Raw genomic sequence first — 24614 nt, forward strand, 5'->3', positions numbered from 1 at the left:
CACAATCTTCTACATGCCATATTTTTCATTACTGCAGAGGAACAGATCTAGCATGTAATACAGTGGCAAAAAAAAATTAAAAATCAATTTGTTGGTTAAATTCACTGATTCATATTATCAGTAGGCACAAAATGTTACATCCTGTAGATACTGCAGTTCGTGCAATTTATTTACAGCAGTTATGCATGTGAAATAAACAATGGAGAATAACAGTTCTGATAGTAGTTAAACTGAATTTTAGGCATGATTTAATTTCCAGCACTGTGCATTCAACTAATGATTTCAGTTGAAGTTGTAAGGTACTGAAATCCACCTGCCCCACTTCTCCCTCCCATCCCCCCCGAAGTTAGCTCTAAACTTTGAAGCACACAACTTCCTATCAGAAGGATAGGAGTGAATAACACTCACTGGGATAAGAATAGGGAGTGTATTATGTAGGGAAATAGCAGGCTGATCTAATGGGAGGTGACATAAGGGAGAAAGTGAAGCCAAGAGTTTGAGAGGAGGAGTGCAAATAGAATTTAGAATGAAGTAGATCAGGAAAAGAAAAGACGTGGCAGGGGAGCAGGAGTATTCTGAAAGAGGAAACATCTGGGGAGCCAATGAGTACACCAGAGGACTGTGACTGACACCTGTGCTAAGCAGAAGATCCAATACTCTGCTCAAAAATGTTGCTAAAATTCTATAATATGGAGATGAAATGTAGGTGCAGTGAGTCTATTGAAATCCTAGGTATACTTGGATCACTTCCTGTAAAGTTAAAAGTGATAAAGGATAAGAAGTATTTCACTGTCAAAGCTTGCCTTTTGGTTTACATGGTGTCAGGACTGCCTACACAATGGACTGGAGTGCAGGGGAGGAATTCCTTAGGTGGAATTAAAATATTAATCCAGCACTGAAAGAAGTTTGTCTGCAGCAGCAGAGACTTTCCAGTGAGCTGGATAGCATCCTACGGACTCGCTTTACTTCCCATGAGCTGCTGTTTTGGTCTCCATAGAGAGGCAAAGCTAATATGGCCAAAGTGGGGTAAGCTAGCTTTTCTGCAATGTGCCATGCTAGAGGCCAGCCGGCTTCAATCTTCACTGGTTCAAGGATCTTCACACCTAGACATTCATAAAACCTTTGAAATCTTCCTATTGAACTCATTTTTGTTTTTTTTGAGGGGTCTCTAAAGATAAAATATAGATGCATAGTTCTGTTAGAATCTGAGGAGTCAGCCTAACAGGCTGGCAGAACAGAGCCCCATCGCAGTTCAGTGATTAGGAAAGAACAGGATTAAAATAGCTTGAAGGGAATATATCAGCTAATAAATTGATCCTTCCTTTCAGACTGATTTTCTTTAAATGTTAAAACCTCAATCATCCATGTTTTCTGTGGACCTTATGTTTTCCCTGCAGAGTAATTGCCATGACTCCCTTTTGATACCAACGAAGATTTAATAGCAGTCACTGTAGCAAGTCATTACTAAGCTCTCATTTCTATTACCAAATATGCTACACCACCAATTATTAGTAATTAAAATCAAATTAGGTACATCAATTTAATTCATCATCCGTGCTCTTGTCAGTGCCTGTTTGCTTGCTTGCTCAAAAATGTAGTAATTTTTAAATGGTGTCTCATTAACTAGTGTGAATTTAGCAGCTTTTTTCTGTCCTGGATTTTGAGTTAAAATTCTGCATTGACACACACGTTATAGCAGCCCATCTGGTCCCAATCCTTCTTTTGTGCCTGCACAATCGTGGCATGGTGTTCTTTATGTTCAGTGCTGTAGAAGATCGTCTCTGTAGCAGTATGCTCACTTTTTTCCCCAGTTTTTTTTAAATTGACTGACTGCCTTTATATTTGTTTTTTAAAAAATAACACACAGCTAATAAACTATATATGTGTGTGTATAAATATATATATATATATATATATATATATATATATATATATATATATATATGTAATGTTGTGAATAATAAGACATCACCTCAATAGATGTATTTGAAATAAGCTTTACGGAAGCAACATAAACTTAGAGCACTTCTCAGCTAGACCCAGAATAAAAGAAGTCACCTGGCAGAAAGTGGGGCATTCTTCCAGCCACTGAATGCTGGATTGTGCAACGAGATGCTCTGAGCCATGAGCCCACTCATATTCAGCCATGGCAGTTCAAGGCATTTGGGGGTGGGAACTGTCTGTACTTCTTCAGAGCTGATGCCAATGTTTGAATTGAATTTTAAGCCAGTTTATGTTCAAATGTTGCCCTGTTAACTGTGATAGCTGAGAAGCACATGCCACTGCTTAAAGAAACAGGGCATGGCAAACACTCTGAACTTTGACAATCAGAACTGTTTTGAAGTGGTTGCAGAACGGATAGTTGTGAATTTGGGAAGACTGATATTATTTAATTTAAAGATTTTTTTAAATTATTATTTTATTTTGCTCTATAAGTGTTTCCTCTTTGCTTTTTCTTTCCCATTTCTCTGTCTCCCATTCTACGTTAACAGCAGCTTCCAGTTCTTTCAGTTCTCTGCAGTAGTATCTTGAAATATGTTTCTCCTCATGTTCTGATCAGAACATGCTTTATGTGATATGAGATACAGTACTTATTTCTATGTTATTTTTTGATATAGATAATGCATATGCTGCCTGCCAAATTTACCTTTTTAATCAAGTCATCAACATATTTGGCAGACACTTTGCTGTGAGACACCAAAGGAGTTTTTCCAATGCTTTCTTACGTTTCAAAGAGTTTTTAACCTCTTTTGCAATGATTAACTATTTTTTTTGCTTTGTGAACTACTTTGCATTCTCAAAAATGCTTTGTAGTAAAGTTTTATATCTTTATATTAGTTCCTCTTGAGATTATGCAACTTACCTATATTTAACATTCTAATCCTTTCACAGAACTTCATGGTACTGGATTTGTGTCGTCTTTTCTTTGCTTGTGTCACAAAATAAGATTTTTCAGATCTGTGTTCTCTGTGGATGAGCTGTAGTTGCTTTAGTTGCTTGGTGTCATTGCAGATCCTTTAAACCAGGTTCTTACATATGTTTTTCCAGGAATCCTCACATTGTGTTGAACATCGATCTCGCACCTACAATTCTAGATATTGCTGGATTGGATATTCCGTCTGATATGGATGGTAAATCCATTCTAAAACTTCTGGATTCTGAGAGGACCAGTGAATAGGTAAGAAAAGGAAATAGTCATGAAAAAAGCATGCTTGCAAAGGAAATTGGATTAAGTATTCATCAGTGTGCAGCAAACTTAAAATTAATAAAACTATAATCTGAAAATCTAAAGACATATTGGACAATATGTGGATGACTCTTTTCATTTTGTAAGGTTCATATATTAGGTATTTGGCATGTATGGCATCTGGATATACTAAAAGTAGCATGTGTAGTGGTGGGTGGGCCACACATGATGAGGGTCTTTAGCTATCTGAGTTACAGATTTTAAATGTCTCTGGCATCATTTGTAGCAAAGCATTTCATATTGAATAAATTGTAGAATAATTGAGTTGAAAGGGTTGGTTGTGTATCAGGCTATAATATAAAGATACTAGCATTCAGAATTGCCAAAGTTATTATTTATCATCAATACTTTCATTGGAAAAAGATGGGGAAGAGAATTAGACTGGATGCTTGCTAGAGAAAATCAGCAGCTAGTATAAAAGAAAAAGGGAAAAAGGAGATTTGCTTTATAAGTAGTTGTATAGAGAGAGGGGGGAAGGAGCAGCAGCTTTAGAATAGGATAGTTTGGGGGTGGTGTGGAGGTTAAGAGTACAAACTGGATTCAGGAAATCCTGATTTAATTTGTGATCCTTCGTGATCAAGGACAATTCAGTTAATCCTCTGTGCTTTAAAAGTGCTTATGTTGAAATAGTTGTACTATGTGAATCTGTTGTTGATTTTGTCCCTGTGAGAACAAATCTGTCCTATGTTTGTTCATGATTTGCACTGGAGAGGCTTATGTGCCTGCTTCATAAAGCTGGATGTCCCCTTGAGAGGTTATTGTCATGGTTCTCATCTGAATTAGGAGTAGGAGAGGAAACCAGGGCATTATTTGATGACTGTTTTTTTTGGAAATTGTTTCTTTCTCTCCTCATCTCCTCCCAGGTTCCATTTAAAGAAAAAGATGAAAGTGTGGAGAGACTCATTCCTAGTGGAGAGAGGGTAAGGAAAGCGTTAATCACAAAGCTCAGTCTTTTTAAACAGAAGGATACTGAATAGCTAGAGCCAAAGCAGCACTCTACCACAGACCTAAAGCCATTTAGCTGTGCCAGCAGGGACACGGCTGCAGTATGCCTAATGGCAGTGATTGTGTGATAGGAGGGAACGTATGGCCTCTGCCTACAGCCTACCTAAATGTGCTGTTGGGGTGGGGGAAGGGGAGTTTTACTTGCATTGGGAGATGGAAGGCATCCCATTTCCTTTTAAGTGCTACCCCCACCCTCCTACTTATATCATGAGAGTAAGAATAACCTTTCCTCTCTGCGTGATCATCTGCTGGCCATTCCTTCTGTGCCTCTCTGCCTTCATACCTAATGCTGGGCATGAAGGTTTGGCAAAGTGCAGCCCTGTGTAGTGAGGATGTGGTCTCTTAATGAACGCTGTTGTTATTGCCTGCCAATCAGATGTGCAATACATTGCCCTGGTTTTGTATGCTCCCTGAGCATGATATGAATAACTTCTGTATTATCAGAGATGATGAGAAGGGCTAGTTTCTACTGGGCTATTAAGATCTCACCACCAGCAATGCTGGAATCCTAGCAGATAGCATACATCTCTATGCCTTATCAGCATACAGTATGTTTATCATAGAATCTATGCAAAAATAAATGCGTGGTTTTTCTTTTTGTTTGTTTTGTTTTGTTTTTTCCACTCCAGTAAACTACTGCATAAGAGAGAGAATGAGAAGGTAGATGCCCAGGAAGAAAACTTTCTGCCCAAATACCAGCGTGTGAAAGACCTCTGTCAGAGAGCTGAGTATCAAACAGCTTGTGAACAGCTTGGTCAGGTAGGGCAGACTGAAAGGAAGGAGTTGTAGATGAGCTAAGCTTAACACCTTAACTATGACATTGTCATTCTCCTTGTTGTCAGTGCCAGCTTATAAATCAAATGGTTCATTTTGTGGCCTCTGCTCAAAACCATATTACAGCATTTATGAGATTGACTGTCAGTCAGGAAATTGCTGATTCAAATGTCTCTGCATTGATTCCTGCCTACTGTTAAGAGAACTGCCCTAGGTTGTTTTAATATTATATTCCCTAAATTGAATGCGTTGTGGGATTCTTCAGTGATTAAAAGCAACAATGAACCTAACAAATTGGCCTCTTCCACATGCATATAGCTCACTTTTCTTTGAATTTTTAATTTAATTCATTTTATTATTTGGAATTATGTGTAATAACAGAAATTAGTGTCTTGTGAATTCAGTATATCCTCCTGTTAACAAAAATATACTGTGAAAGCAAACAAGCATTAAAGAAATTCAGGAAATAAAGAATTGTAGTATCAGTGCATGATCTTGGCCTAGGAGAAGGTTTTGCAACATTACCAGAGCAATGCAAAGGCATAGCAAAGCTGTGTCCAGTGACTCCACTTCTGTGCAGATATTTCCCCTCTTGGGGTAATTACCATCCTCTGGAAACACAGGAAAACTGTCATAGTAAGTCAGTCTGGGAAATATTTATGTTCCTGTAGAAATGAGCTGAATGTCTCACCAAGACTATTGTCAGTAATGAGCCATTCAGGCTCCAGTAGTTCAGTTTCTACTGTTGGAGGGCCAGCTTCCTTCTTCTGGTTCCACAGATCATGTAGTTCAGTGCATCTGTGAAGTGAGTCCACCGCTCTTTAGGTGCTTGGATTCAATGTATATGCACAAGCATTTTCCAGATGCTGTTTTCCTCCTGTGGCTTCTTTGTCAGATTCAGCACACAAAGAGATTGTAGTTTCCCTCTTCTTGCTAGAAGTCCTGAACTTAAAAAAGTACTTCTGTGCTGTAGTTTGTCACCAGGTATCTTGAGCTGATATTTTAGAAGGGTGAGAGCAAGCAATTTTTTTTTGAAAGTTCAATATTCTTCGAGAAACTGAGGGAAGAGTTTTCATTTCTGCTAGAAGATCATCTATTACGTTGTTTGGGGGAAATCCAGCTTTTCTTTTTCCATCAGTATTGTCTCTTTGAGGAATGTTTCAACTTCCTTTTGTCTTCATGTCCCCAATTATTTTGAACATTATTGTAAGAACAGAGGTGAAGAGAGACTTTCCAAGTCCATGTTGTCACTGAAGCTGTCTCTTTGCATAAGATAGCTTAGCTACATTCAGGCTTTCTTACACTAATTACCATGTCTTAGTTACGGAAGAAAGAGGGAAGGCCCTGTATTGTCTACGTATATTCACAGCCTTGTTTTCTTCCGTGGATAATAAAATATCTTTGGCGTCTGTAAGAAGTGGGGATAAAATGTCAACTCTGTAGTCAGAATTGCCAATAAATTCCAAAGTGAAGGTGTGCTAATAAGAGATGTGTGTGCTGCATCCTTATAGTCAGGAGACAGCAGAATTATTGTTTTGAGCGGTTCAGCCAGACGTAATTGGAAGTGATAGGATGAAATTGAGCAAAAAATAAATTCAAGTTGGACATCAGGAAAAATTGCCTAACAATCAAGTCAATTAGAGTCTGGGAAGGGCTCTCAAGGGAGTCTCAATCCATCTAACCCCTGCTCTAGAGAATATGTCCTAGTACTCTGTCTAGACAGCAGGAATAGTGGGAGATGAATGTACTTATTTGAGGGTAAACTGTCCCTAAACTTGGGTGCCCCCAAAAGTCTTTTCAGAGTGAAGCAAGACTAACTTCCCAAATGACAAATGGTTGTTGTCTGTTTGCTGTTGCTATTCACAGCTCTGCATAGTAAGTAGAAAGAGCGCAAATGAATAACATACTGCTGTCAGTTGAATTTATGATATCCAGATACAGTGGTTATATTACAGACATCTCCTCATCTTGCAGGATACTTATTAGTATGCGTTTAACAGTATCCAGAGTGTTAGTGCAAAAGTGAATTTTTACATCCAGATCTAAAGAGAAGTCTGGGTCAGAATTCAGGTGAAAGCTTGCAGAAGTCATTGGGATTTTTCATCTTGACTCAAAGAAGTTTTGGGGACCTGCTAGTCCATGCACAGAGGATTCTGAGCAGTGCCAGGGAACCTAAAGTGTGAATAGGAGATGAAACACAGAGGACAAAGACTCAGGAGAGGAATGAGTAGTAAGGAACAAGGGCAGAGTTATGAGTAAGGGAAAAGTAAGGAAAGCTTTGAATGTGATATGAAGAGTTTGAAATTCCCTGTGCAAATTTGTGAATACCAGTTCTATCACTACAAAACGCTCTTCCTTTGCAAATCTCAGTCATCCTTCTTGACCTATAATCGTTTTGATAAGAGAACACCAGGATCATGGAGATGAGGCTATTCATGCTGTTTAAAACCTCGTTTCAGAGCCCATTATATGGGATTTTTTTTGCAAGACTAATATATGTAAATTCTCCTGAGTGCAAGGGGAATCTGTGTGTTGCCATGTTCTCTTTCTCAATTTGCGGAGTTTGGGCTGTGTTAGTTATTTGCATCCAACAAAGGATGAGTGTAGACTCAGGTGAAAGAGCAGCTCAGGATTTATATTCAGGGATATAAGAGAGATGAGTTCTTTCTTCCCATGTGAAATAAAAAACATTTCTCCCAGTACCTAATAGCTCCCTCACAAAATCTTTCTCTTCGGCGGAGTTTGGCTTTTCATTCTAAACTGGCTGGTAAGTGGAAGCTGACCCACTTTTATCTGTAGGCCTGCATTAATGTGATTTTGTGGAAGCCAATTATGATACTAGCATTGCTCTATAGAGTATTCCCAGCAACTCCTAGAGTATTCTCCAACAACAGCTGCACAAAATCTCCCTCTAAATCATTTGCCAACTTTATGCACATTTGCTAAACACGAAATACCTGCAGCACTGCTGACTGCTACAGGGAATCTGTGCTGTACATATAAAAGAATATGAAGTTTTTCTTCAGCAGGACATGGTATAGTACAATAATAACTGATAATTTAGTAAGAAAAGTAGCTGTCTGAATTTACATTATTTCCTTTTCAAATCCTTTCTTTTCCCCAAAACTCTATTTGTATCTAATACAAACAGAATTTTCTTATGTGACAGTTTTATTCAGGAGAAAATTCAAATTATGCAGATTTGCACTTGGTTTCCTGCAGATATTCTGCAAATGAAAGGTCTCATATACAGCCTTCCTTCTGACTGCTTCATTCTCTACCAGGATCAAGAAGGGATATTCTCTTTTGTAAGCGACATGAAGATATCATAAAAAAAAAGGTTCCACTGACTCCATTGTTCCCCTCAGTTCTCCAACATAGCATGGCATAGCAGCAATGAAAACTGTTACGATCAATATGTGCTTTCCTACAGCAGTTCATAAAGTGGTATCACCATTATCATCATTAGCCGCTGTCTAGTGCCAAGGGTGGAGCAGTAGGAAAAAATGGCTTACATTTTCTCCATTTGCTGAAGACTCTGTAGCTTGAACTTACATTAATCAAATCTTGGAAACTAAGTCACGTTTTATAAAGAATTTATTCTAAAACTGGGAAGAAAATTTTTGGTCTCTCTTGTGGTTCTCTAGTTCTTTTCTAGCTAGCAGGGATATCCTGAGGTTACTAAAGAACCTAGGTTCTCTTGGTAACAGTGAAGCATATCAAGCCAGCTAGATTCCAGATAACTTTTGTAGCTCATTAGGGGATCTTTAGAGTTCCTGAATTCCACTGTGAGTTGCACGTGCTCAGCAACTTTCAGGATCTGGTTCTTAATCTGTGATTACAACAAGAAATGGCTTGTTGATAACTTCATACATTAAAAATTTTATCAGCCCACTGACTGATAACATTTAGGAGGCAACAAACCATGAAAATTAAAATCACGATGATTTATTAAGGGCTGTTATTCAAGGATTGTATTCCTTATCAAGAATTAGAATTAACAAAACTGTTTTCCTCCTTTAGGAAAGAAATAGCCAGAAATAGCCTGTAATGATTTCCAGAGGCTATTTTACTTAAAGGTTACTTTGCTTGTTGTTGTCGAAGAGATCCAAGTGATTTGCATCTCTTCTTAACAGAGACATTTAAACTCCCTGTCATTACAGTAGTGGATGATACAAGAAGCTTGCCAAAATAAATGCTAACATTTAATAAAATAAAAAATAAAAAATAATGTTCTAATATGCAATATGTGTGTAGCAAAGTAGTTTCGTTCAAAAGACAATAAGCTGGAGGCTGGGTATCTGGCTTCATTTAGTTAGGGACTCAGTGTGGGACCTCAGACAAATCCCGTTCCTACTTGGTGGTTCTATTGTGTTGTTTTTTTTTCCTCCACTACTAATCTAATTGCTGCTTAGGCTGCACACCCTCCTTAGCTTCCTCAATACCTAACACAGCAGCTGGGACCATTTGATACCACAGTCGAATTATTAGAGTAACAATAAGTGAATTCTGTAACTGTAACATTAAGTTTAGCTGAATACCTCATTTTTCATTTGCATGCTAGCTGATTGTCCCACCTGCCTCACTGCAGCTACAGCTTGTAGCATTAAAATATCCTTCTTTTCTGTTGATAATCTTGTGATTTTAAGGTTTGAGTGATAGATAGCATTTGACAACTGAAATTGAGCTGAGATCCCAGAGGTCCAAATCTCCAAAAATCATGAGCCAGGATAATGAAATAATGGCCAGTTGGAACAAAGACCAGACAGTACTGTTTATATACTGATACAATGGAGTAGAGAAAACTAAACTCATCCTTTGCCAATGGATACATTGGAAGAAGATAAAATGGGAAAAATAAATTGATAAAAGATTAAGAAAATAATACCTGTGGAGAAGAGCTAAGGAACTGGGTATATTCAGAAAAATAGCAGAGGAGGGAGGCATCTGTCGGCATGGATCTAAGAGATACTATACAAGAGGCACAAGCTAATTATCTCAGTCAACAAGAACAGAGGAATAGTAATGTGTATGAGAAAAACAATAGGAAATTCAGGTCAGATTGTTTCCTGAAACTTGTAATACCTGAGCTATAGGACAAGCTGCACAAAAGCAGCAGAATTGCCTCTGGTAGGAGAGGGGGCTTGCGTCTACGGAATTTGCTGTATTGTTTGGATTAGCTCAGTAAAAAATAACACAAGGAGCAAAACACAGCAAAGAAAAAGAGCCGACTAAACTAAACTGTACTGTTTCATACAAGAAAAATTGTATCCTAACGACTCATAGATCAATTTAGACTGGAAATTAGTCTATTTCCAGCCATTATAGCAATTTATTTCTAGCTCCCCATCCAATGTGGCAGCAAGGATGGGGTTCAGAAATATGTATGTAAACTGAAAATGGATGTTGCTGAAGTGTTTCTGTGGGATTGCTGGCAGTGAGAAAGGATTTTATTAGCCTGCAAAAATCTTGAATTCTGGAGTCTATATTCCTAAAACTGTTAGGGAGGGAGCCGTGCTGGCAGCTGACTGATCAGACAGTTTCACTTTTCACTTCTCTGTAAAAGGGAATGGAATCCCTTCCTCTTAACAAAAAGAGGAGCTGATGAGACACAGCGTGATGATTTAGGGCTCAGCTGTGAAAGCTGTATGTTTCTACTGGAAACTTTTCTTAGCAAGATTTGTGTGATCAGCCCTTTTCTCCCAAAGAAAACAATGTAAATTTAGAGAGATTCACTACGGGAAATGAGTGAATTGTATGAAAATTCTAACAAGGAAGGCCATGGCTATTTATTTCCGATTGGAACCTCAAGTAATGACTTTGAATTAACATCTGTGATTGCTCTAGTGGTAAGGAGACAGTGATGCACAGTAACGCAAAAAACACTTGATGGTGATGGGAGCTGTGAAGGAAATAATGGAAGGAAATATGTCTTTTTCCACTAATGGATCATTTGCATGTTCAAGGTGAATAGTGTTAGCAGAGGGAAACAGTATCTGGTCAGTCTGCAACTGCTGCTGTTAGATTCATGTTTCATAGTTGCTGAAGTCATCATTTGCTCTTGTTGATACATACAGCAGACAGTTTGGGTTGAAGGAGGGCAAATACGTGTTACAGACTGTCTTCTCTTTGCCTTTGCAGTGTACCTTTGTACAAGTTTTCTATTCAGTAATACTCATTTCTCCACTAACTATAGCTCAGGCTCTTCTGATTTGCACACAAGTAACAGTGAGTAGCACATGTTGTGCAGTGGGAAGTAGGGTAGGAGATGGGGTAGAAATGTTTGAACAAGCCCAACACAGTAGGTGGCAGAAAGCACAAGCACAGCAGCTCACTTGGCCTGCCTGAAGGTGGTGGGAAATCTCCAGCTGGAACAGGTTTAATGATTAAATGAGGTGTCTGGAAAGTTTCGCACAATGTGAGCCTGATGAACTTCAGGACATACTGCAAAAGTCATTTATCTAATGGCTGGAGTAACTGTTCTGCAAGGCACTACAGGAGGAAAGACAGGTTATCCCTTTGGGGTTTTGATATGAGCTGGAATAAAGACTGGGGGGGGGCGGAGCTTGGATTTTCCAGTGAGTTTTAGTTTACGTTAAACCACATGTTCCCTTTGAGGATATAGCTCTTATGAGATAATACACACTATAGAACCTGAAAAGTTGGAGGCAAATGGTGAACTAAGGGCACTTTGTTTTCTTGGCTGGTTGTGTTAATCCACTATTTATATGTAATTACATTTTGCTGCTGGATGGTTATCATTTGTACCTGTGAGCCAAAGTATCTCTGGGGCACCCTAGAGTTCTTCATACAGGAATTTAATTATATAAGTGATTACCTCTTATAAAATACTTTATTTGCTTCCAGGGGTTGACACAGGTTTCTGCAAGAGGTTGTGCTGCACAGTAGAAACCAGAGGTTTCTGCAAGAGGTTGTGCTGTGCAAAGAAATGCCAGAATTCCCAATGATTAAAGCTTCTTGACTGTTGAGCAGAGGTTTTTGCAGTTCTTGCAACTACAGCTCTTTTCCCTAAGATTGAAAGTATCCTGTGGAAATGAATGCGGTTGATATAGCTGTGATATTGCCTAGAGAATTTGTGTTTGTACTTAAAAGCAGAGCAGGCAAAATTGTAGGCTCCCAGACATGTTCACACACATGCCTGTATCTGTTCTGTGGAAAAAAAAAATAGAGCTTGAGACGTTGGGCTTTTTTGCCAGCTGGGTTCAGTGTTTGTTTCTAATATCATTTATATAGTTCTGCTCTGCAGTTGTTCAGCAGTGGGCCTGCCAATGCATACAACAGCCCTTGAGATATAACCACTGGATATATCCATCCAGCATACAGCTGCCTTGGAAAAATTTAAAGGGCACCAAGAATTAAAGGAATTCTTCCAGTTCACCTGGAGGGGGAAAATAAGCATCACTTTCTTGACAGGAGATGAAAGAAATAGAATTTAAATATTTTTGGGCCACACATCACAGCACTTACTTATAGTAGTTCTCATCCTGGCATTCAACTTTCCCTCTGTTGAATTTTCATTTTTCATGTATCAGACACCTACAGCATAGAGTTCTTCTGAGTAAAAAATACAGTTTGTGCATATACGTTCAAAACTAAGATTGAGATATCTGTAATGGGAAGCTGCAACAAACATTTTTACATCTCATTCTACATTTTTTTGTGAAACTGTTGCTCGTTCTAGTAAAATAACTTCCAACCCCAGTCTGTGTATCAATGAATGCTAGGCATTTATAAAAAATAGTAATAGAAAAAACAGCAATTTATTTTTCAAAGACTTTTTTGTTCTACGCTGCACCTAGGTAAATGCATCCTGCAGCCATGCAAAGATGCCTGATTCAAATGTCTGCTTGTCAGTGTCACTGATTTCCTATGATTCCCTGTGCTGAAACTTTAGACAGGTTTATCTGCATCAGTGCAAGGCTTGGATCATATAGGATTTTTGGACAGGATACATACAGATAAGAAGTAATTATAGCTCAGGAGACCCGGCATACAACTGTCAAAGGAAATAAGTGGCCACACCATGAACTTCTGAACGTTTTAAATAAGCAGACCTCCTGTGGATATAGATAAATCCACTGTAACTGAGTGTCTCGCTTCTGACTCTGTAATGAAAGCACTATGTATTCTCTATATTCTATAATGAAAGCACGGAAGATAGTGTTTTCTTTCTTAGCTGTCATGCAAATGATAGGGTGAATTTCAATGGAAAATGAGTGCTTTGTTGCCCAAGCCTGGGCACACCTCTGTATGGAAATTGAAGTGACTGAAGCTCGTTGTAGAGCTGCAGGGTGCTGTAAAATGTCATCTCGCTTGGGAACTTTTTTTCTTTCTGTTCTTTTATTCGGAAAATTACCAATATTCCAGTGAGTCCTGGAGGCACAGAGTTGGGGTTTTGCAACAGGGAAAAGGAGAAATCCTTCTCAAGGCTCAGCAAAAAGCTCTAGGTTTTTCCAGACTAACACGGTAACAACTGATGCATGTTTTTTGTTTTTTGTTGTTGTTTTTTGTTGTTGTTGTTTTTCTCTTTTGTTTTGTTTTGTATTTTGTTTGTTTGTTTGTTTGTTGATGTTGGTTTTTTTTTACTGTGTCCCAAAGCCTAGTTCTTTAGCTAGTAATGAGTTGGTGAATAAAGGAGTAGGTAAAATTAGTTTGTGCTGTATCTGAGAAGCAGGTAAAACTTCTCTGCCAGATTGAAGGTGGCTAAACTTCCTTACCCTTGGCACGGCTCTGACAGCAGTGCAAAGGGATCTATATCCAAGTTTTTGAGTACCAGAAGGAATCAGATTAAATTAAAGATGAGATTTCCTCCTGTTTGAATGGAAGATGGAGGCAATTATCACTGTGCAGGCATCCAGTGAAGCTCACCATTACCAACCAAGCCCAAGGGTGTTGAATGGGAAAAGCTATTATTAAGAGAAACACTCAAGATGGAAATAAACTTGTCTAACCACAGACATCCATAACTGATCTAGTTATACACACCCTGTTAGAATCAGTAAAGAGAAACAGGCTCTTCAGCAGGGCAGTCCTCTATTCTTCTCCTTTCTTTTATATATGGCCACCTTAGGATACCGTGAGTTATACCCTGAAGTACCTGTTCCTCTTCTTTGACTGCAGACAGAGTCCAGATAACCAGTTCGCACTGGATCTTTACAGTAAAGGAGTACACTACTTGGATAAATTTATCCCACCATCAGGCATTTGAACTAGGAAAGAGAAGAAGACTTCTCAGTAAAGTTACTTCATTTCTTGTAGAGTATGGGATGGGGCTGAATTGAACACAGGCCAGGAGCTTGGTGCTGTTTTAATGACTTGTTATTGGCATAGATTCCTGCCAGCCTGGCAAACTCACTTGCAGGTGGGTAAGGATTCTTCAAACCTGTGGTAGGACTTGAACTTCCTTGTTAGAGAAGTGTAATTGGGGAATAAACCTTTTTGCTTGACACCTCTGTATTTTTAGCTGTAGTATTGATTTTGTTAACAAATTCCTATTGTTCTGCCTCCAAGAAATGAAATCAGAAACAAATACAAGTGTTCCAAAATGTTCCTGGTTTGTCTAAAAATGGAAGATTACAAGAAATGTGTTTTGCTGGTAGACAGTAAACCCCAGCTTACTGTAATGAGGAGTCTCTGATAGATCACTGGAGCTGGCCATTAGACAATGCAGAGTTGAGACGAGTTTTAATGACCAAATCTTTCTTCCAGAAATGGCAGTGTGTAGAAGATGCCAGTGGGAAGCTCAAGCTACACAAGTGCAAGGGAATGGTGAACTTGGCAGGTGCCGGCAACAGCAAAGGCACTTCCAATCTTTTGCCCAAGTATTACAACAGGAATAGTGAAGGCTGCAATTGTGAAGAGAATGAATACAAGCTGAGCCATGTTGGACGGAGAAAGAAGCTCTTCTCCAAGAAGAGTAAGTGAACCCACTACATCTTGTGTCTCTGCCTTACAAAATGGTAACTGTTCAAACACCCATAACCATTCTGATTTTCTTGGACATTGAGTTCTACAGATGTCATTGAAGGCAAGCATATTTGCTTGTATCTGCACATGAAGCAGTTTATTTCATACTGGACAATCAGATATGAAAATGTCTCAGCGTGTAGGAAGAGGAGTGTTTTGATCCAAAATAGAGTCCTATGTTTATTTCTTTCAAAAACAGGAAATGCAGTACACACACTGAAGCGGCAAGTAGCTTAACCTTGCAAAGGCCTTGAAACATGAACAGTGTGTTATAGTGAGTACTCTAATTTTCAGATACTGCAGTGCTTGGGGCTGTTACTGCAGTAATTTATTTTTAATAAGGATGTGTGTGCTGCTACAGAAGCTGCTCGCTTCTAACATCCTTTTCTTGTGCTCAGTCAGCAGAGCCAGGGCTGACTTTTAACCAGAGATCACATCCAAAGGGGATGACTCTGATTCTGGTTTCCTTGGCACAGATCAGGTGCTTTTTCAGAAGGCCCATTCCGCTGGCTCTGTTTTAAACCTGAGTCAGACTAGCATCTATATTTGAAGTACATAGTCTAATTATAGATTAAAGAGGCAAATAGCAGCACAGAATTACTGTTCACTTGCAATGTTTCTTTCGTCTCACTCCACAAATACAGGGCCTTAATTATTTAGCAGATTAGTCTTTCTGTATAATGACCTGGCACAAGCTTCAAACAGAGAGTTTAAATTGATTTTCTTCCATTATATTTGCCTTGCAAGCTGATTAGTACCTACTAAGCTAATTTTTAGTTGAAAAAAATTATTGGTTCCAGGATGAAATTACTCAACTATACTTGCTATTTAAACATGTGGCACAGCAGATAATCTTTAAATAACACTAGAACATGCGGTTCAATTATCTTTTTTTTTTCTTTTTCTGAAGTCACAGAGAAGAAAGTTCAGATACAGGGAGTCAAATAACAGGAGTAGATCGAAGGCACTTAGATGGGAAGAGGAAAACAATTTACGTGAGGGCAACATAATGCTATCTGATAATACTTAACACTTACTTAAGTACTTTTCATCTGTGTTGTGCTTTCTAAACATTAACTGATTTTCACAACATCTAGAGGAGGTGGTTAAGTGTATAATTACCATTAGTTTATGTATTAAAGAGGTTGAGGCAAAGAAGCGAAGGTTGTGAAGATACTTTCAGCGGAAGGATTGGGACATTTTTTCCCTACATTTGTCTCAGAAGAGGTAGAGTTTATGCTGTACTGTTCAGCACAGTTCTCATTGAGCCATAAGGCATACACTTCAGCAGCATAAGATAGGATGTTGGCAGTCATGTTCCCATTGCTTTTATATGAAGTAAAACAATTGGCTCTGGATGCTTTATTTTTCTCTCTGCCCACATCCAGTGTGTGCCATACAATAGGAGAGTTTAGCTTGGATCTGTGGACACAGACTCTTGGGTTTGACGTTGGCTATTCTTCCACATGCGCTTATCTAATAAATCACACACCAAAAATAAATGAGCACAAAGCAATACAAATCAAGATAATATGCGAAGGGTTTTCTGAACAGTTCACTTAGAAAGCTGGTTCACTGGATTGTAAATGATGACCTGGGTACTGCTGATGTGCATGTGGATTTCTATGACCTGTTTCATGAGATGGGATAAAGTGCAGTCTGTGCTGGGTTGTACAGTTCTGAGGGCATCTTTGGGGTCTACTACTTAGAGTTTGATGAGTGCATGGGATCAGTGCTACTTGAATGCCAGCAAATGCTATCCATAAGACTGAATGACAGCTATACAGAAAAAGGAAGTTTCTAACTGGACTATGTCAGTGTGAGGTCCACACTAATGATTTAGTTCATAGCAATGCTGAAGCTTTTGAAAGGAACACCCTGATCACTCCCTCCTATCGCGAACAGTAGAGGTGGATTTGCAGAGCAATTTTGACATACTGCAGTTGTTTGCAGAAAACTAAATTGGATGCCCTGTTTCTGGGGCGCATCAAGGGTGTTGCAAACCCCAATGGTGATAGGAGGATTGGTCTTTCACAAAGATTCAACCCAGCAGTGCATGGTGAATGCATGGTCTAGAAGACCAGACTAAATTGCTGATAGAGGGGCCAAAGCACCAAATGTTTTGATAAAATAATTGCTTTCTAATGTAGGCATGGTCTAGATCTGTTGTCACGTACACCATTACATTTAAGAGGCAAGAATGTTTCCTAAATTGAGTAAATTAATTGCAAAACAGTGTCATGTCATCTGCATGCCTTTTGGGCCCTGGACAAGTAAGTACACAGCTCACCTGCAAAGCTGTTACCTGTTCTGCATTGCAATGTCCTCTGTTTTCCATTGGTGTGTTCTTATTTTTATAAGAATGATGAAATAAAGCTCTGCAATGGGAGGGAAGTTTAAAGTAATAATGAGCTCTTAAAATCTTCGGCTGTTTGTTGTCTGTTTTTCTTGCTGTGGATTTCATCTCTTCCTCCTGTGACAAACAAGTGCATATGATTAAAGGAGTTATTAAGCTGCATGTAGAGAAATGATGATAGGCCACACAGATTTGTGTACAGAGTGTGTACAAAGAAGCTAGTACATTTTTATTCCAATTTTCATGTAATTTGTTTTTCTTTTGAAGTAGTTTCAATACTGTAGCAAAATGGCCTTCTTTGTTATAAAAGAAAAAAAAAATACCCAAACATCAAGTACTTTAAAGATAATGCATTTGAAGTATGATTTTTAATGGCAGTTGTGAGAAACTGGGTGTATGGAAATTTTTGGAGGTTGTTTTGTGTTTTTTTTTTTTTCTCCTATTTGAAATATCCAAGAAAACAGAATCAAAATAAGATTTCTAGAAATTTCTAGTTACCTAAAGATCAATAAAAACCTCCTCTAATCCTTTATCTGTATTACTAGACGCTTGAGATATTTTCAAAAATTTGACTTCAAAGTGCCTAATTTTACTTTGGTCTTATAGAAAAAGTGCTGCTTCTCTACAGAACTCTGAGAAAATACAGAGACATTACTGGGGAATATAACAAAATTGAGGTGGCTGGTGCTGGTTCCTCATGGCCCACTGTTCATATGCAGAGTTCTTGCATGCTGGTTTATTCCATCATCGTCATGCTGCTGGACAATGCATCAGATGCAAAACACCTACCTGGAATAAATGATGACAGGAAAGCCCAGGAGTTCTCTGTCTTCCGCTAATGGCCCTGCTGAGCAGTCACGTTCCTGCTTAGAAGAAACGGCTACGCAGTAGATACAGTTGGTCACGATCTTCTCAGCTATCCCTGAGATTGTTTTCAAATGATCTCAGTGTTAAATCATGGTTTTGGCAGCAGCAAAATAAGTAATAAAGCTTGAGTGATGAGGACGTGAGGAGAGTTACATACAAACCTGAAGGCTGGGCATGTTTATGTCAGATACGAAGCTTATGGTTTTATAATTCAGCATTACCTCACTTTATTCAGTTGAATAATAATCTCAGATACTGCAGTTCGTACTTGCTCTAGGCAGTGTTGAAACCTGAGATGTCACCAAGTAGTTGTAAAAATGCAAGTATTTGAGTCCCTAGACCATCTGGGGGAACTCTGGACTGTAACAGTGCCTGTTCCTGTCAGGCTAGAGCAAAGCCATGCGTGCCTGTCAAGTGATCCAGGGAGCTGAGGCAGGATGAGTGTGGCATTGAAAACTCGTTAGCTTTCTTATGCTGAAATTTCTCTGGACTCTATATCCAGATTTAATTTAGAGGATGTAATTTCTTAGCAGTGGCAGAGGAGAAGAGGCACAGGGACTCAACTTAACAGGGCCAATCTTTAATAATTCAAATAAGGAGAATAGGTATTTTGGGCAAAATATTTAACAGCCCTAAATCCTTTGTGGGTTGTATATACAGGTATAAGAATTGGAAAGTAAAACTGAGGCCCGAGGGAGGATCAAGTAATTAGACACTGGTATTTGTGACTACAGATGAATATTGAGCTTACTAAATATTTTAACCACTTCCTCTGAAAATGATGGAGTTTGGTACTAATCACAGCATTGAGTCAGCACTGTGAATAGCATGCTGTAATAATGCAAGGCCTTCATGAGCTGTCTCTCTCCAGACCAATTTGTTCTTTATAAGGCTGGATTAGGACAGGCTGCAAGGGAGGAGCAGCTCCTAGCTTCAAATTCTTCAGGGGCGTGTGGAGACGGCAGTTCCCTGCAGTTGTCTGTTGAGGACCAACATGCTAGCTTGGTATATTAGACTTGGAAGGAAGGTAAATTGTTAGTTGGCTGAGCTTAACAAGATGAAATGAGGGAACAATTAAAGAAATGGGAGTTTACACTTTGAATATAATTGTTAGGGTGTAGCTTTTTGGAACTTCCTCCTACTTTTAAAAAGATGGGAGTTTCCTTCTCATTTATTCAAACATTTCCTGAATGGGTGCCTGAAATACAGTTGGTCTTTTTGTTGCTTTTTTAAAATTTATTTTTTTCTCAGCTGTGACTCACCTGGCTTAATATCAGCTATAAACTTTGAGCCACAGGTGAAAAATGGGCTAAACCAGACAATCCAGCTGGTATTCTGCTTTCTGTGTGTGGCACTGATGTGAATTTAGGGCTTGGACCAGTTTCAGGTGGGAGGGGATGTTTGTTTCTCTTCCCACAGTCTACAAAATGGCCTTTGAGACTTTGTGATCCAGTTAGAATTCATGTAAGCTTCTTGAAAGAAGTCAGTCTGTGTTAATGCCAATGCATGCCAATTGCTGTGAATATTTCTTTTGTCAAATTTGGTTATTCTACCTCCCATTTCTTTTCTTCACTGCTTGTTTTTGCAGTGGAGTTTATCCCTGAGATAAAGTTGGCTCTTCTGTGGATCTTGAGATAACAAGAAGTGTTGGTCTTCTCATGTGGCACACTGGATGAGTTTTCCCTTACCAGGTTGCAGCAAGAGGTCCCGTTCTAGTGAAAAGTGCTGTGCTTCAGCTCAGTGTGAAGGAGAGGTGACCAGAGGAACTAAGAGGCTTGCTTGGTTCCAGCAACATCTTGGGTGACTCCAAAGCACATATGCACAGCCAGGAGTCTGGAGCTATGGTACTTTGGTCATGCTTTTTTCTCCAGGAGTGAAATAATTCTGCTTAACATGAGTGACTGAGCGGTCACTGCAGTGAGCAGGAAATAGTCAGAGGTGTGAGCCCTACTGTACAGTAGGGAAGTTTAGATACGGATTCAGACTCCATAGCTAGGAGATATTCATGCCACTCTAGACAAAACTGAAGAAGAATTTGGATTTGGGTCAGGAGAGAGAACTTTGGAAAGCAGCAATGGCAAATCACTGGGATCTCATACTGTGCAGTGCAGATTCATAGCAAATGTTTCATTCTGTCTTTGGACTGCAAACACAGAGGCAAACTCTGAGGGCGTGCATAGCACTGGAGGGTAGTGCTTTTTGTAGAAACTTGCTGTCTGGCCTGCACATGAGGAAAATAATTGCAAAGAAAATAATTAAATGTGGATAAAAGTGAAGATTCAAATATTAATCCCTCCCATTAAAATCTTGTCTTGAAAAAAAAAAAAAGAGTATGGAGTTGAGAAGTTCAGGCTGAATACTTGAGTACTCCCTGTTGAAATTCGGGGTGACTTCTGGGAAGTGTTGCAGGAATACCGGCACTGGAATGTTTTACAGTAGATGACAGAATGTAGTTGAGAACTAATCCGCAAGGATGACCTGAGACCCTACTGACTTTAACTTTCAGAATTATTTTTTAAGGTGTTGCTGCCATCTAGTGGCTCTTGGGGGAAGAGCTTCTTTTAGAGTTTCTTTGAAAGTTGGTCACTCGGAGTGATGACTGAGTGATGACTGTACAAGTACTTTCTATTTCCCCTCTGCCATCCTTGCGCATTTGCACTCTATCTATCCCTCTCTCTCAGACTTTAAGGTTCCTGGCAGGTAATGACATGGCAGTGCTGAGGAAAGCTGCAACAAACAGCAGTTGTCATTGAGTGAATTCCAAATGTCACGTTAGGGGCTGTTGTTTGCCAAGAACCACAGAGAACCAAAGTGTAACCTGCTGTTTCTCTCTGTCTTAATCCTTTTACTCCCTTTTCTGTGCAGAATACAAACCGAGCTATGTCCGGAATCGTTCTATCCGCTCTGTATCTGTTGAGCTGAATGGAGCCATTTATAACTTGGGTTTAGAGGACGGATACCAACCTGTCTTACCAAGAAACATCACCAAGCGACACAAGATGCAGAGGGCTATTCCTCCTGAGGAGGAAGATAAAGACATGGCAGAATACAGTGGCACTGGTGGCATTGCAGAATATACAGCCCCTAATCTAATAAAAGTTACTCACAGGTGAGTAAATACTGTATGTTTCTATAAACTTTTGCTGCTTGAGTGGCTGCTTTACATAAATGGGTGCATTACCTTTTGATAAGCATATTGTGTCCCTTTTGGCTACCATCTAACTTCACCGAACTTCTTATTCTCATTTGTACACACCTTTCAGTTTTGTTTTAATTTTGTCATCATGCTCAAAGGGGCATGAAAGCTACTGAAGAACCACAGAGGTGCTTGTATGTCTTCTACGCTTTGGAGACAGTAATCACTGATTAGTACACATTTCCAGTAAGGACAAGTGAAACTGTTTGCAGTGTTGGTGTGTACACCCATCTGAAACCAGGGAAGACTCTACCCATGTAAATCTCAGCGTGCAGCAGGTAACCTGGCCTGTCTGAAGATCAAAATACTCCATACTCCAACTGGAATATGACCCAGTTTCAACATGCCATTGGTTGCTTTGTATTTCAAATACAAAATCAGTCCCAAAGGAAGCAGCAGCATCACAGAGCTGCTTGTACCCAGTGCTAGGAAAGGAAAATCTATGTTACGGAGGAGGTTAGATAGACCAGGAGTATTGGGGAATGGAACATTGGAGAAAGAGGTGAGGGAATTGTCTTCGTTCTAAGGAGACTCTAATAGTTTAAGGTTTCTCAGTGTGCAGATCCAGGGTCTGGTGATGTATCTTCAACTGTACTTACTTCAGTGTTTAGTCACCCTTTCTACTTGTGAATTATGAGAAAATCCATTAATCACTATGGATTACGTGAATTAAATTGTTTAATGACTAGCTCATGCAAATATGCACGAACCAGATAGCTGCTGTTGAAATCTGTGGTTTCCATTTGACTTCAGTTTACAGGGTTAGAAATTTGCTAATATGAGGAAACAGGAAGGTTGACATCAGCAGAGTTCTGCCCTCCTTCCTCAGCTTTTTTGAATGTTCAGGACCCATAAATCACTATTTGTTCCTTTTTTCTGGGACATGTTAAATTGATCTGTGTTGCTTTACTGGGTGAATCCCAGCCCTGTATCAGGAACTGTCAGGAAGGTTGTGCATAATTCATGAGGAGTCCCCAGGAACACCTACAGAAAAGAAGGCAGTGGGATAACATGCGTGAGGCACTTTAAAGAAAACAGAGGAATAATGAAAAAAAAAAAAACAGGTTTAATTTAATAAATAATCATTCAAAAATAACTCCATGGTATTTATTGACCCCTAATAAACTTGTTGAGCATTTGTCTTTTTTTTTTTTTTTTTTTTTTAATTTTAAATACTGGACTTCATGAGAAGTTACTGGAACATGAGCACTTAAAGTTGTCAGAGGGTATTTTGCCTTTGAAGTCAGGGAGCTGTATTTGAAAAAGTTTATCCCTTTTGTAGAAAATCATTTTTTTCTTTGTAGTATTCTAATACATCTTATAAAGAAGCTTTCTCCCTGCCCCTACCCCTGTATGTTACTTAATTATGCATAGGGAAATTGCTTCTGAGTAGTGCTTTCGGTACTTGCTAGTTAGTAGAGATTATTTATGTAGACAGCCTAATGCATAAATAAGAACTCTGTGCAGCACAATTTGCATATAGAAATGAAACAGTCAACAGGTTCTCTTGATAGGAGCATTGTCCTTGAATTATTTTTTTTATTTCCAATCTGGCTTCTCATGTGTCCTGGAGTTGTGCTATTAAAACAGCACAGCAAAAGCTGTTTGCATTGTGTGTTTATCTACTATAATAAACGTTGTTTTTTCTATGGCCAGGTGCTATATCCTGGAGAATGACACCGTTCAGTGTGACACAGATCTGTACAGGTCACTGCAAGCTTGGAAAGACCATAAACTTCATATTGACCATGAAGTGAGTGATGTTACCAGTCATGTATTTTCAGCTTGTCTTTGGCCTGGTTTCCTGTGGGCTGATAGGATCATGCTGACTATGTTTGTGTCTGTCTGCCTCTGGGTGTCTCTGTTCTTCCCTGGAACCTTTTGAACTTAGTGGTTGATTTCAGAGTAGAGATTTCATAGATAATTAAGTTGCTACAAGTTTGTGAAGACAAGATCGTAAGTGGAGGAGAGAAATACAGCTTAAAGAACTGAGAAATGACATAAGCCTTATGAGATAAATAAGAGAGACTTGTAAGTCTCACTTCTGTCCTGTTGTATTGCTGCTTTAGGATCACTGGGCTGGATTCTTTGTGTATTTTTCGTGAAATCTTTGTCCACTTGCTATGCAGCCATGGACTTCTATTAGATTTGTGGTCAGTGTTGTCTGATGGTAGTTGCACAGCCAATTCTTTGTTCACACTACATGACTTCACTTTTTCTGCTGTGTAAAGAATTGAAGTGGAAGCCTGGAATACCCATCTGAGTGGGCTATGCTGTGCATGAGCTACACTGAGCTCATGAAAAAAATGAAACTGCAGGAGTTTCATTTACTGAAGGTGGTTAAAAATAAACCATGCAGGTGGCACAATTAAATTAACTGCTAACACACATCCCATGTGGCCAGACGTTACTAGACTGCCATGTAAAAGGATGGAGACTTACTGCTTTTCTCTTCCAGAATCTCTGAAGAGGGGTCTTCAGAACACTCCATCTCCATCCCCTTCTCAGGCTCCTAACAGGCCAAACCTTTAAGGGCTTCATTTTCCTTTGGTACCCTTTCTCCTTTACAAATATGCCGAAGGGAAAAAATCACAGTGGAAGTAGAGTGTTTGTCTGCCTAAGGCTGTATGGCGCCCTCCCACCCTGCTCCCCCCAGTGCCACATTCTGCTTTCACCTTCAGTAATCAGAGCAGGCAAATTGTGCCTCAAAATTGCCCTCCTACGTGCAGTTTCCTTTTGGGAAGGTAGGTAATCTGAAAATGCTTGTTAGTGGAGGAAGTTGTGGAAGGTAGCAAGAAAGAAGTATTTGATGGAGATATGTTCAAGAGGGTTAAAATAAACCATGCTGTATTTTTTTTTACCTGTGTGTTTACTTTTTTCAGATCGAAACATTGCAAAATAAAATAAAAAATCTGAGGGAGGTGAGAGGTCATCTGAAGAAGAAGAGACCTGAGGAGTGTGATTGTAACAAGATAAGGTATTTTTGGTGTACTTGTGAGTAGTTAACTGTAGCTGATTTATGTCTTCACAGGAGAGATCAGAATCTGTTTTAAGTGGTTTCCTACCTGCTATACTCTTGTCTTAATGCTTCCTGCAGCTGTCCAACCCTCCTAAAGTACTAGGCCCACCTTCTGCCAGGCAGGAGTTTAATTGCCTCTGTGTCAACTGACACATGTAAAATG

At 39.2% G+C, this 24614-nt stretch overlaps 1 protein-coding gene across 1 annotated transcript in view; it reads left to right on the forward strand.

Annotated features, from left to right (window-relative positions):
• SULF2 (sulfatase 2) overlaps window positions 1-24614 on the forward strand; it is a 69302-nt gene that overhangs the window by 36779 nt on the left and 7909 nt on the right. The window contains 8 exon segments of the mRNA XM_032198119.1: window positions 3049-3166; window positions 3168-3178; window positions 4111-4167; window positions 4882-5011; window positions 14756-14963; window positions 21102-21345; window positions 23089-23185; window positions 24315-24409. Of these exon segments, the coding sequence (XP_032054010.1) occupies window positions 3049-3166; window positions 3168-3178; window positions 4111-4167; window positions 4882-5011; window positions 14756-14963; window positions 21102-21345; window positions 23089-23185; window positions 24315-24409 (960 nt within the window).

The sequence above is a fragment of the Aythya fuligula genome, chromosome 16 (genome assembly GCF_009819795.1).
Source record: "Aythya fuligula isolate bAytFul2 chromosome 16, bAytFul2.pri, whole genome shotgun sequence".
NCBI classification, from domain to species: Eukaryota; Metazoa; Chordata; class Aves; order Anseriformes; family Anatidae; genus Aythya; species Aythya fuligula.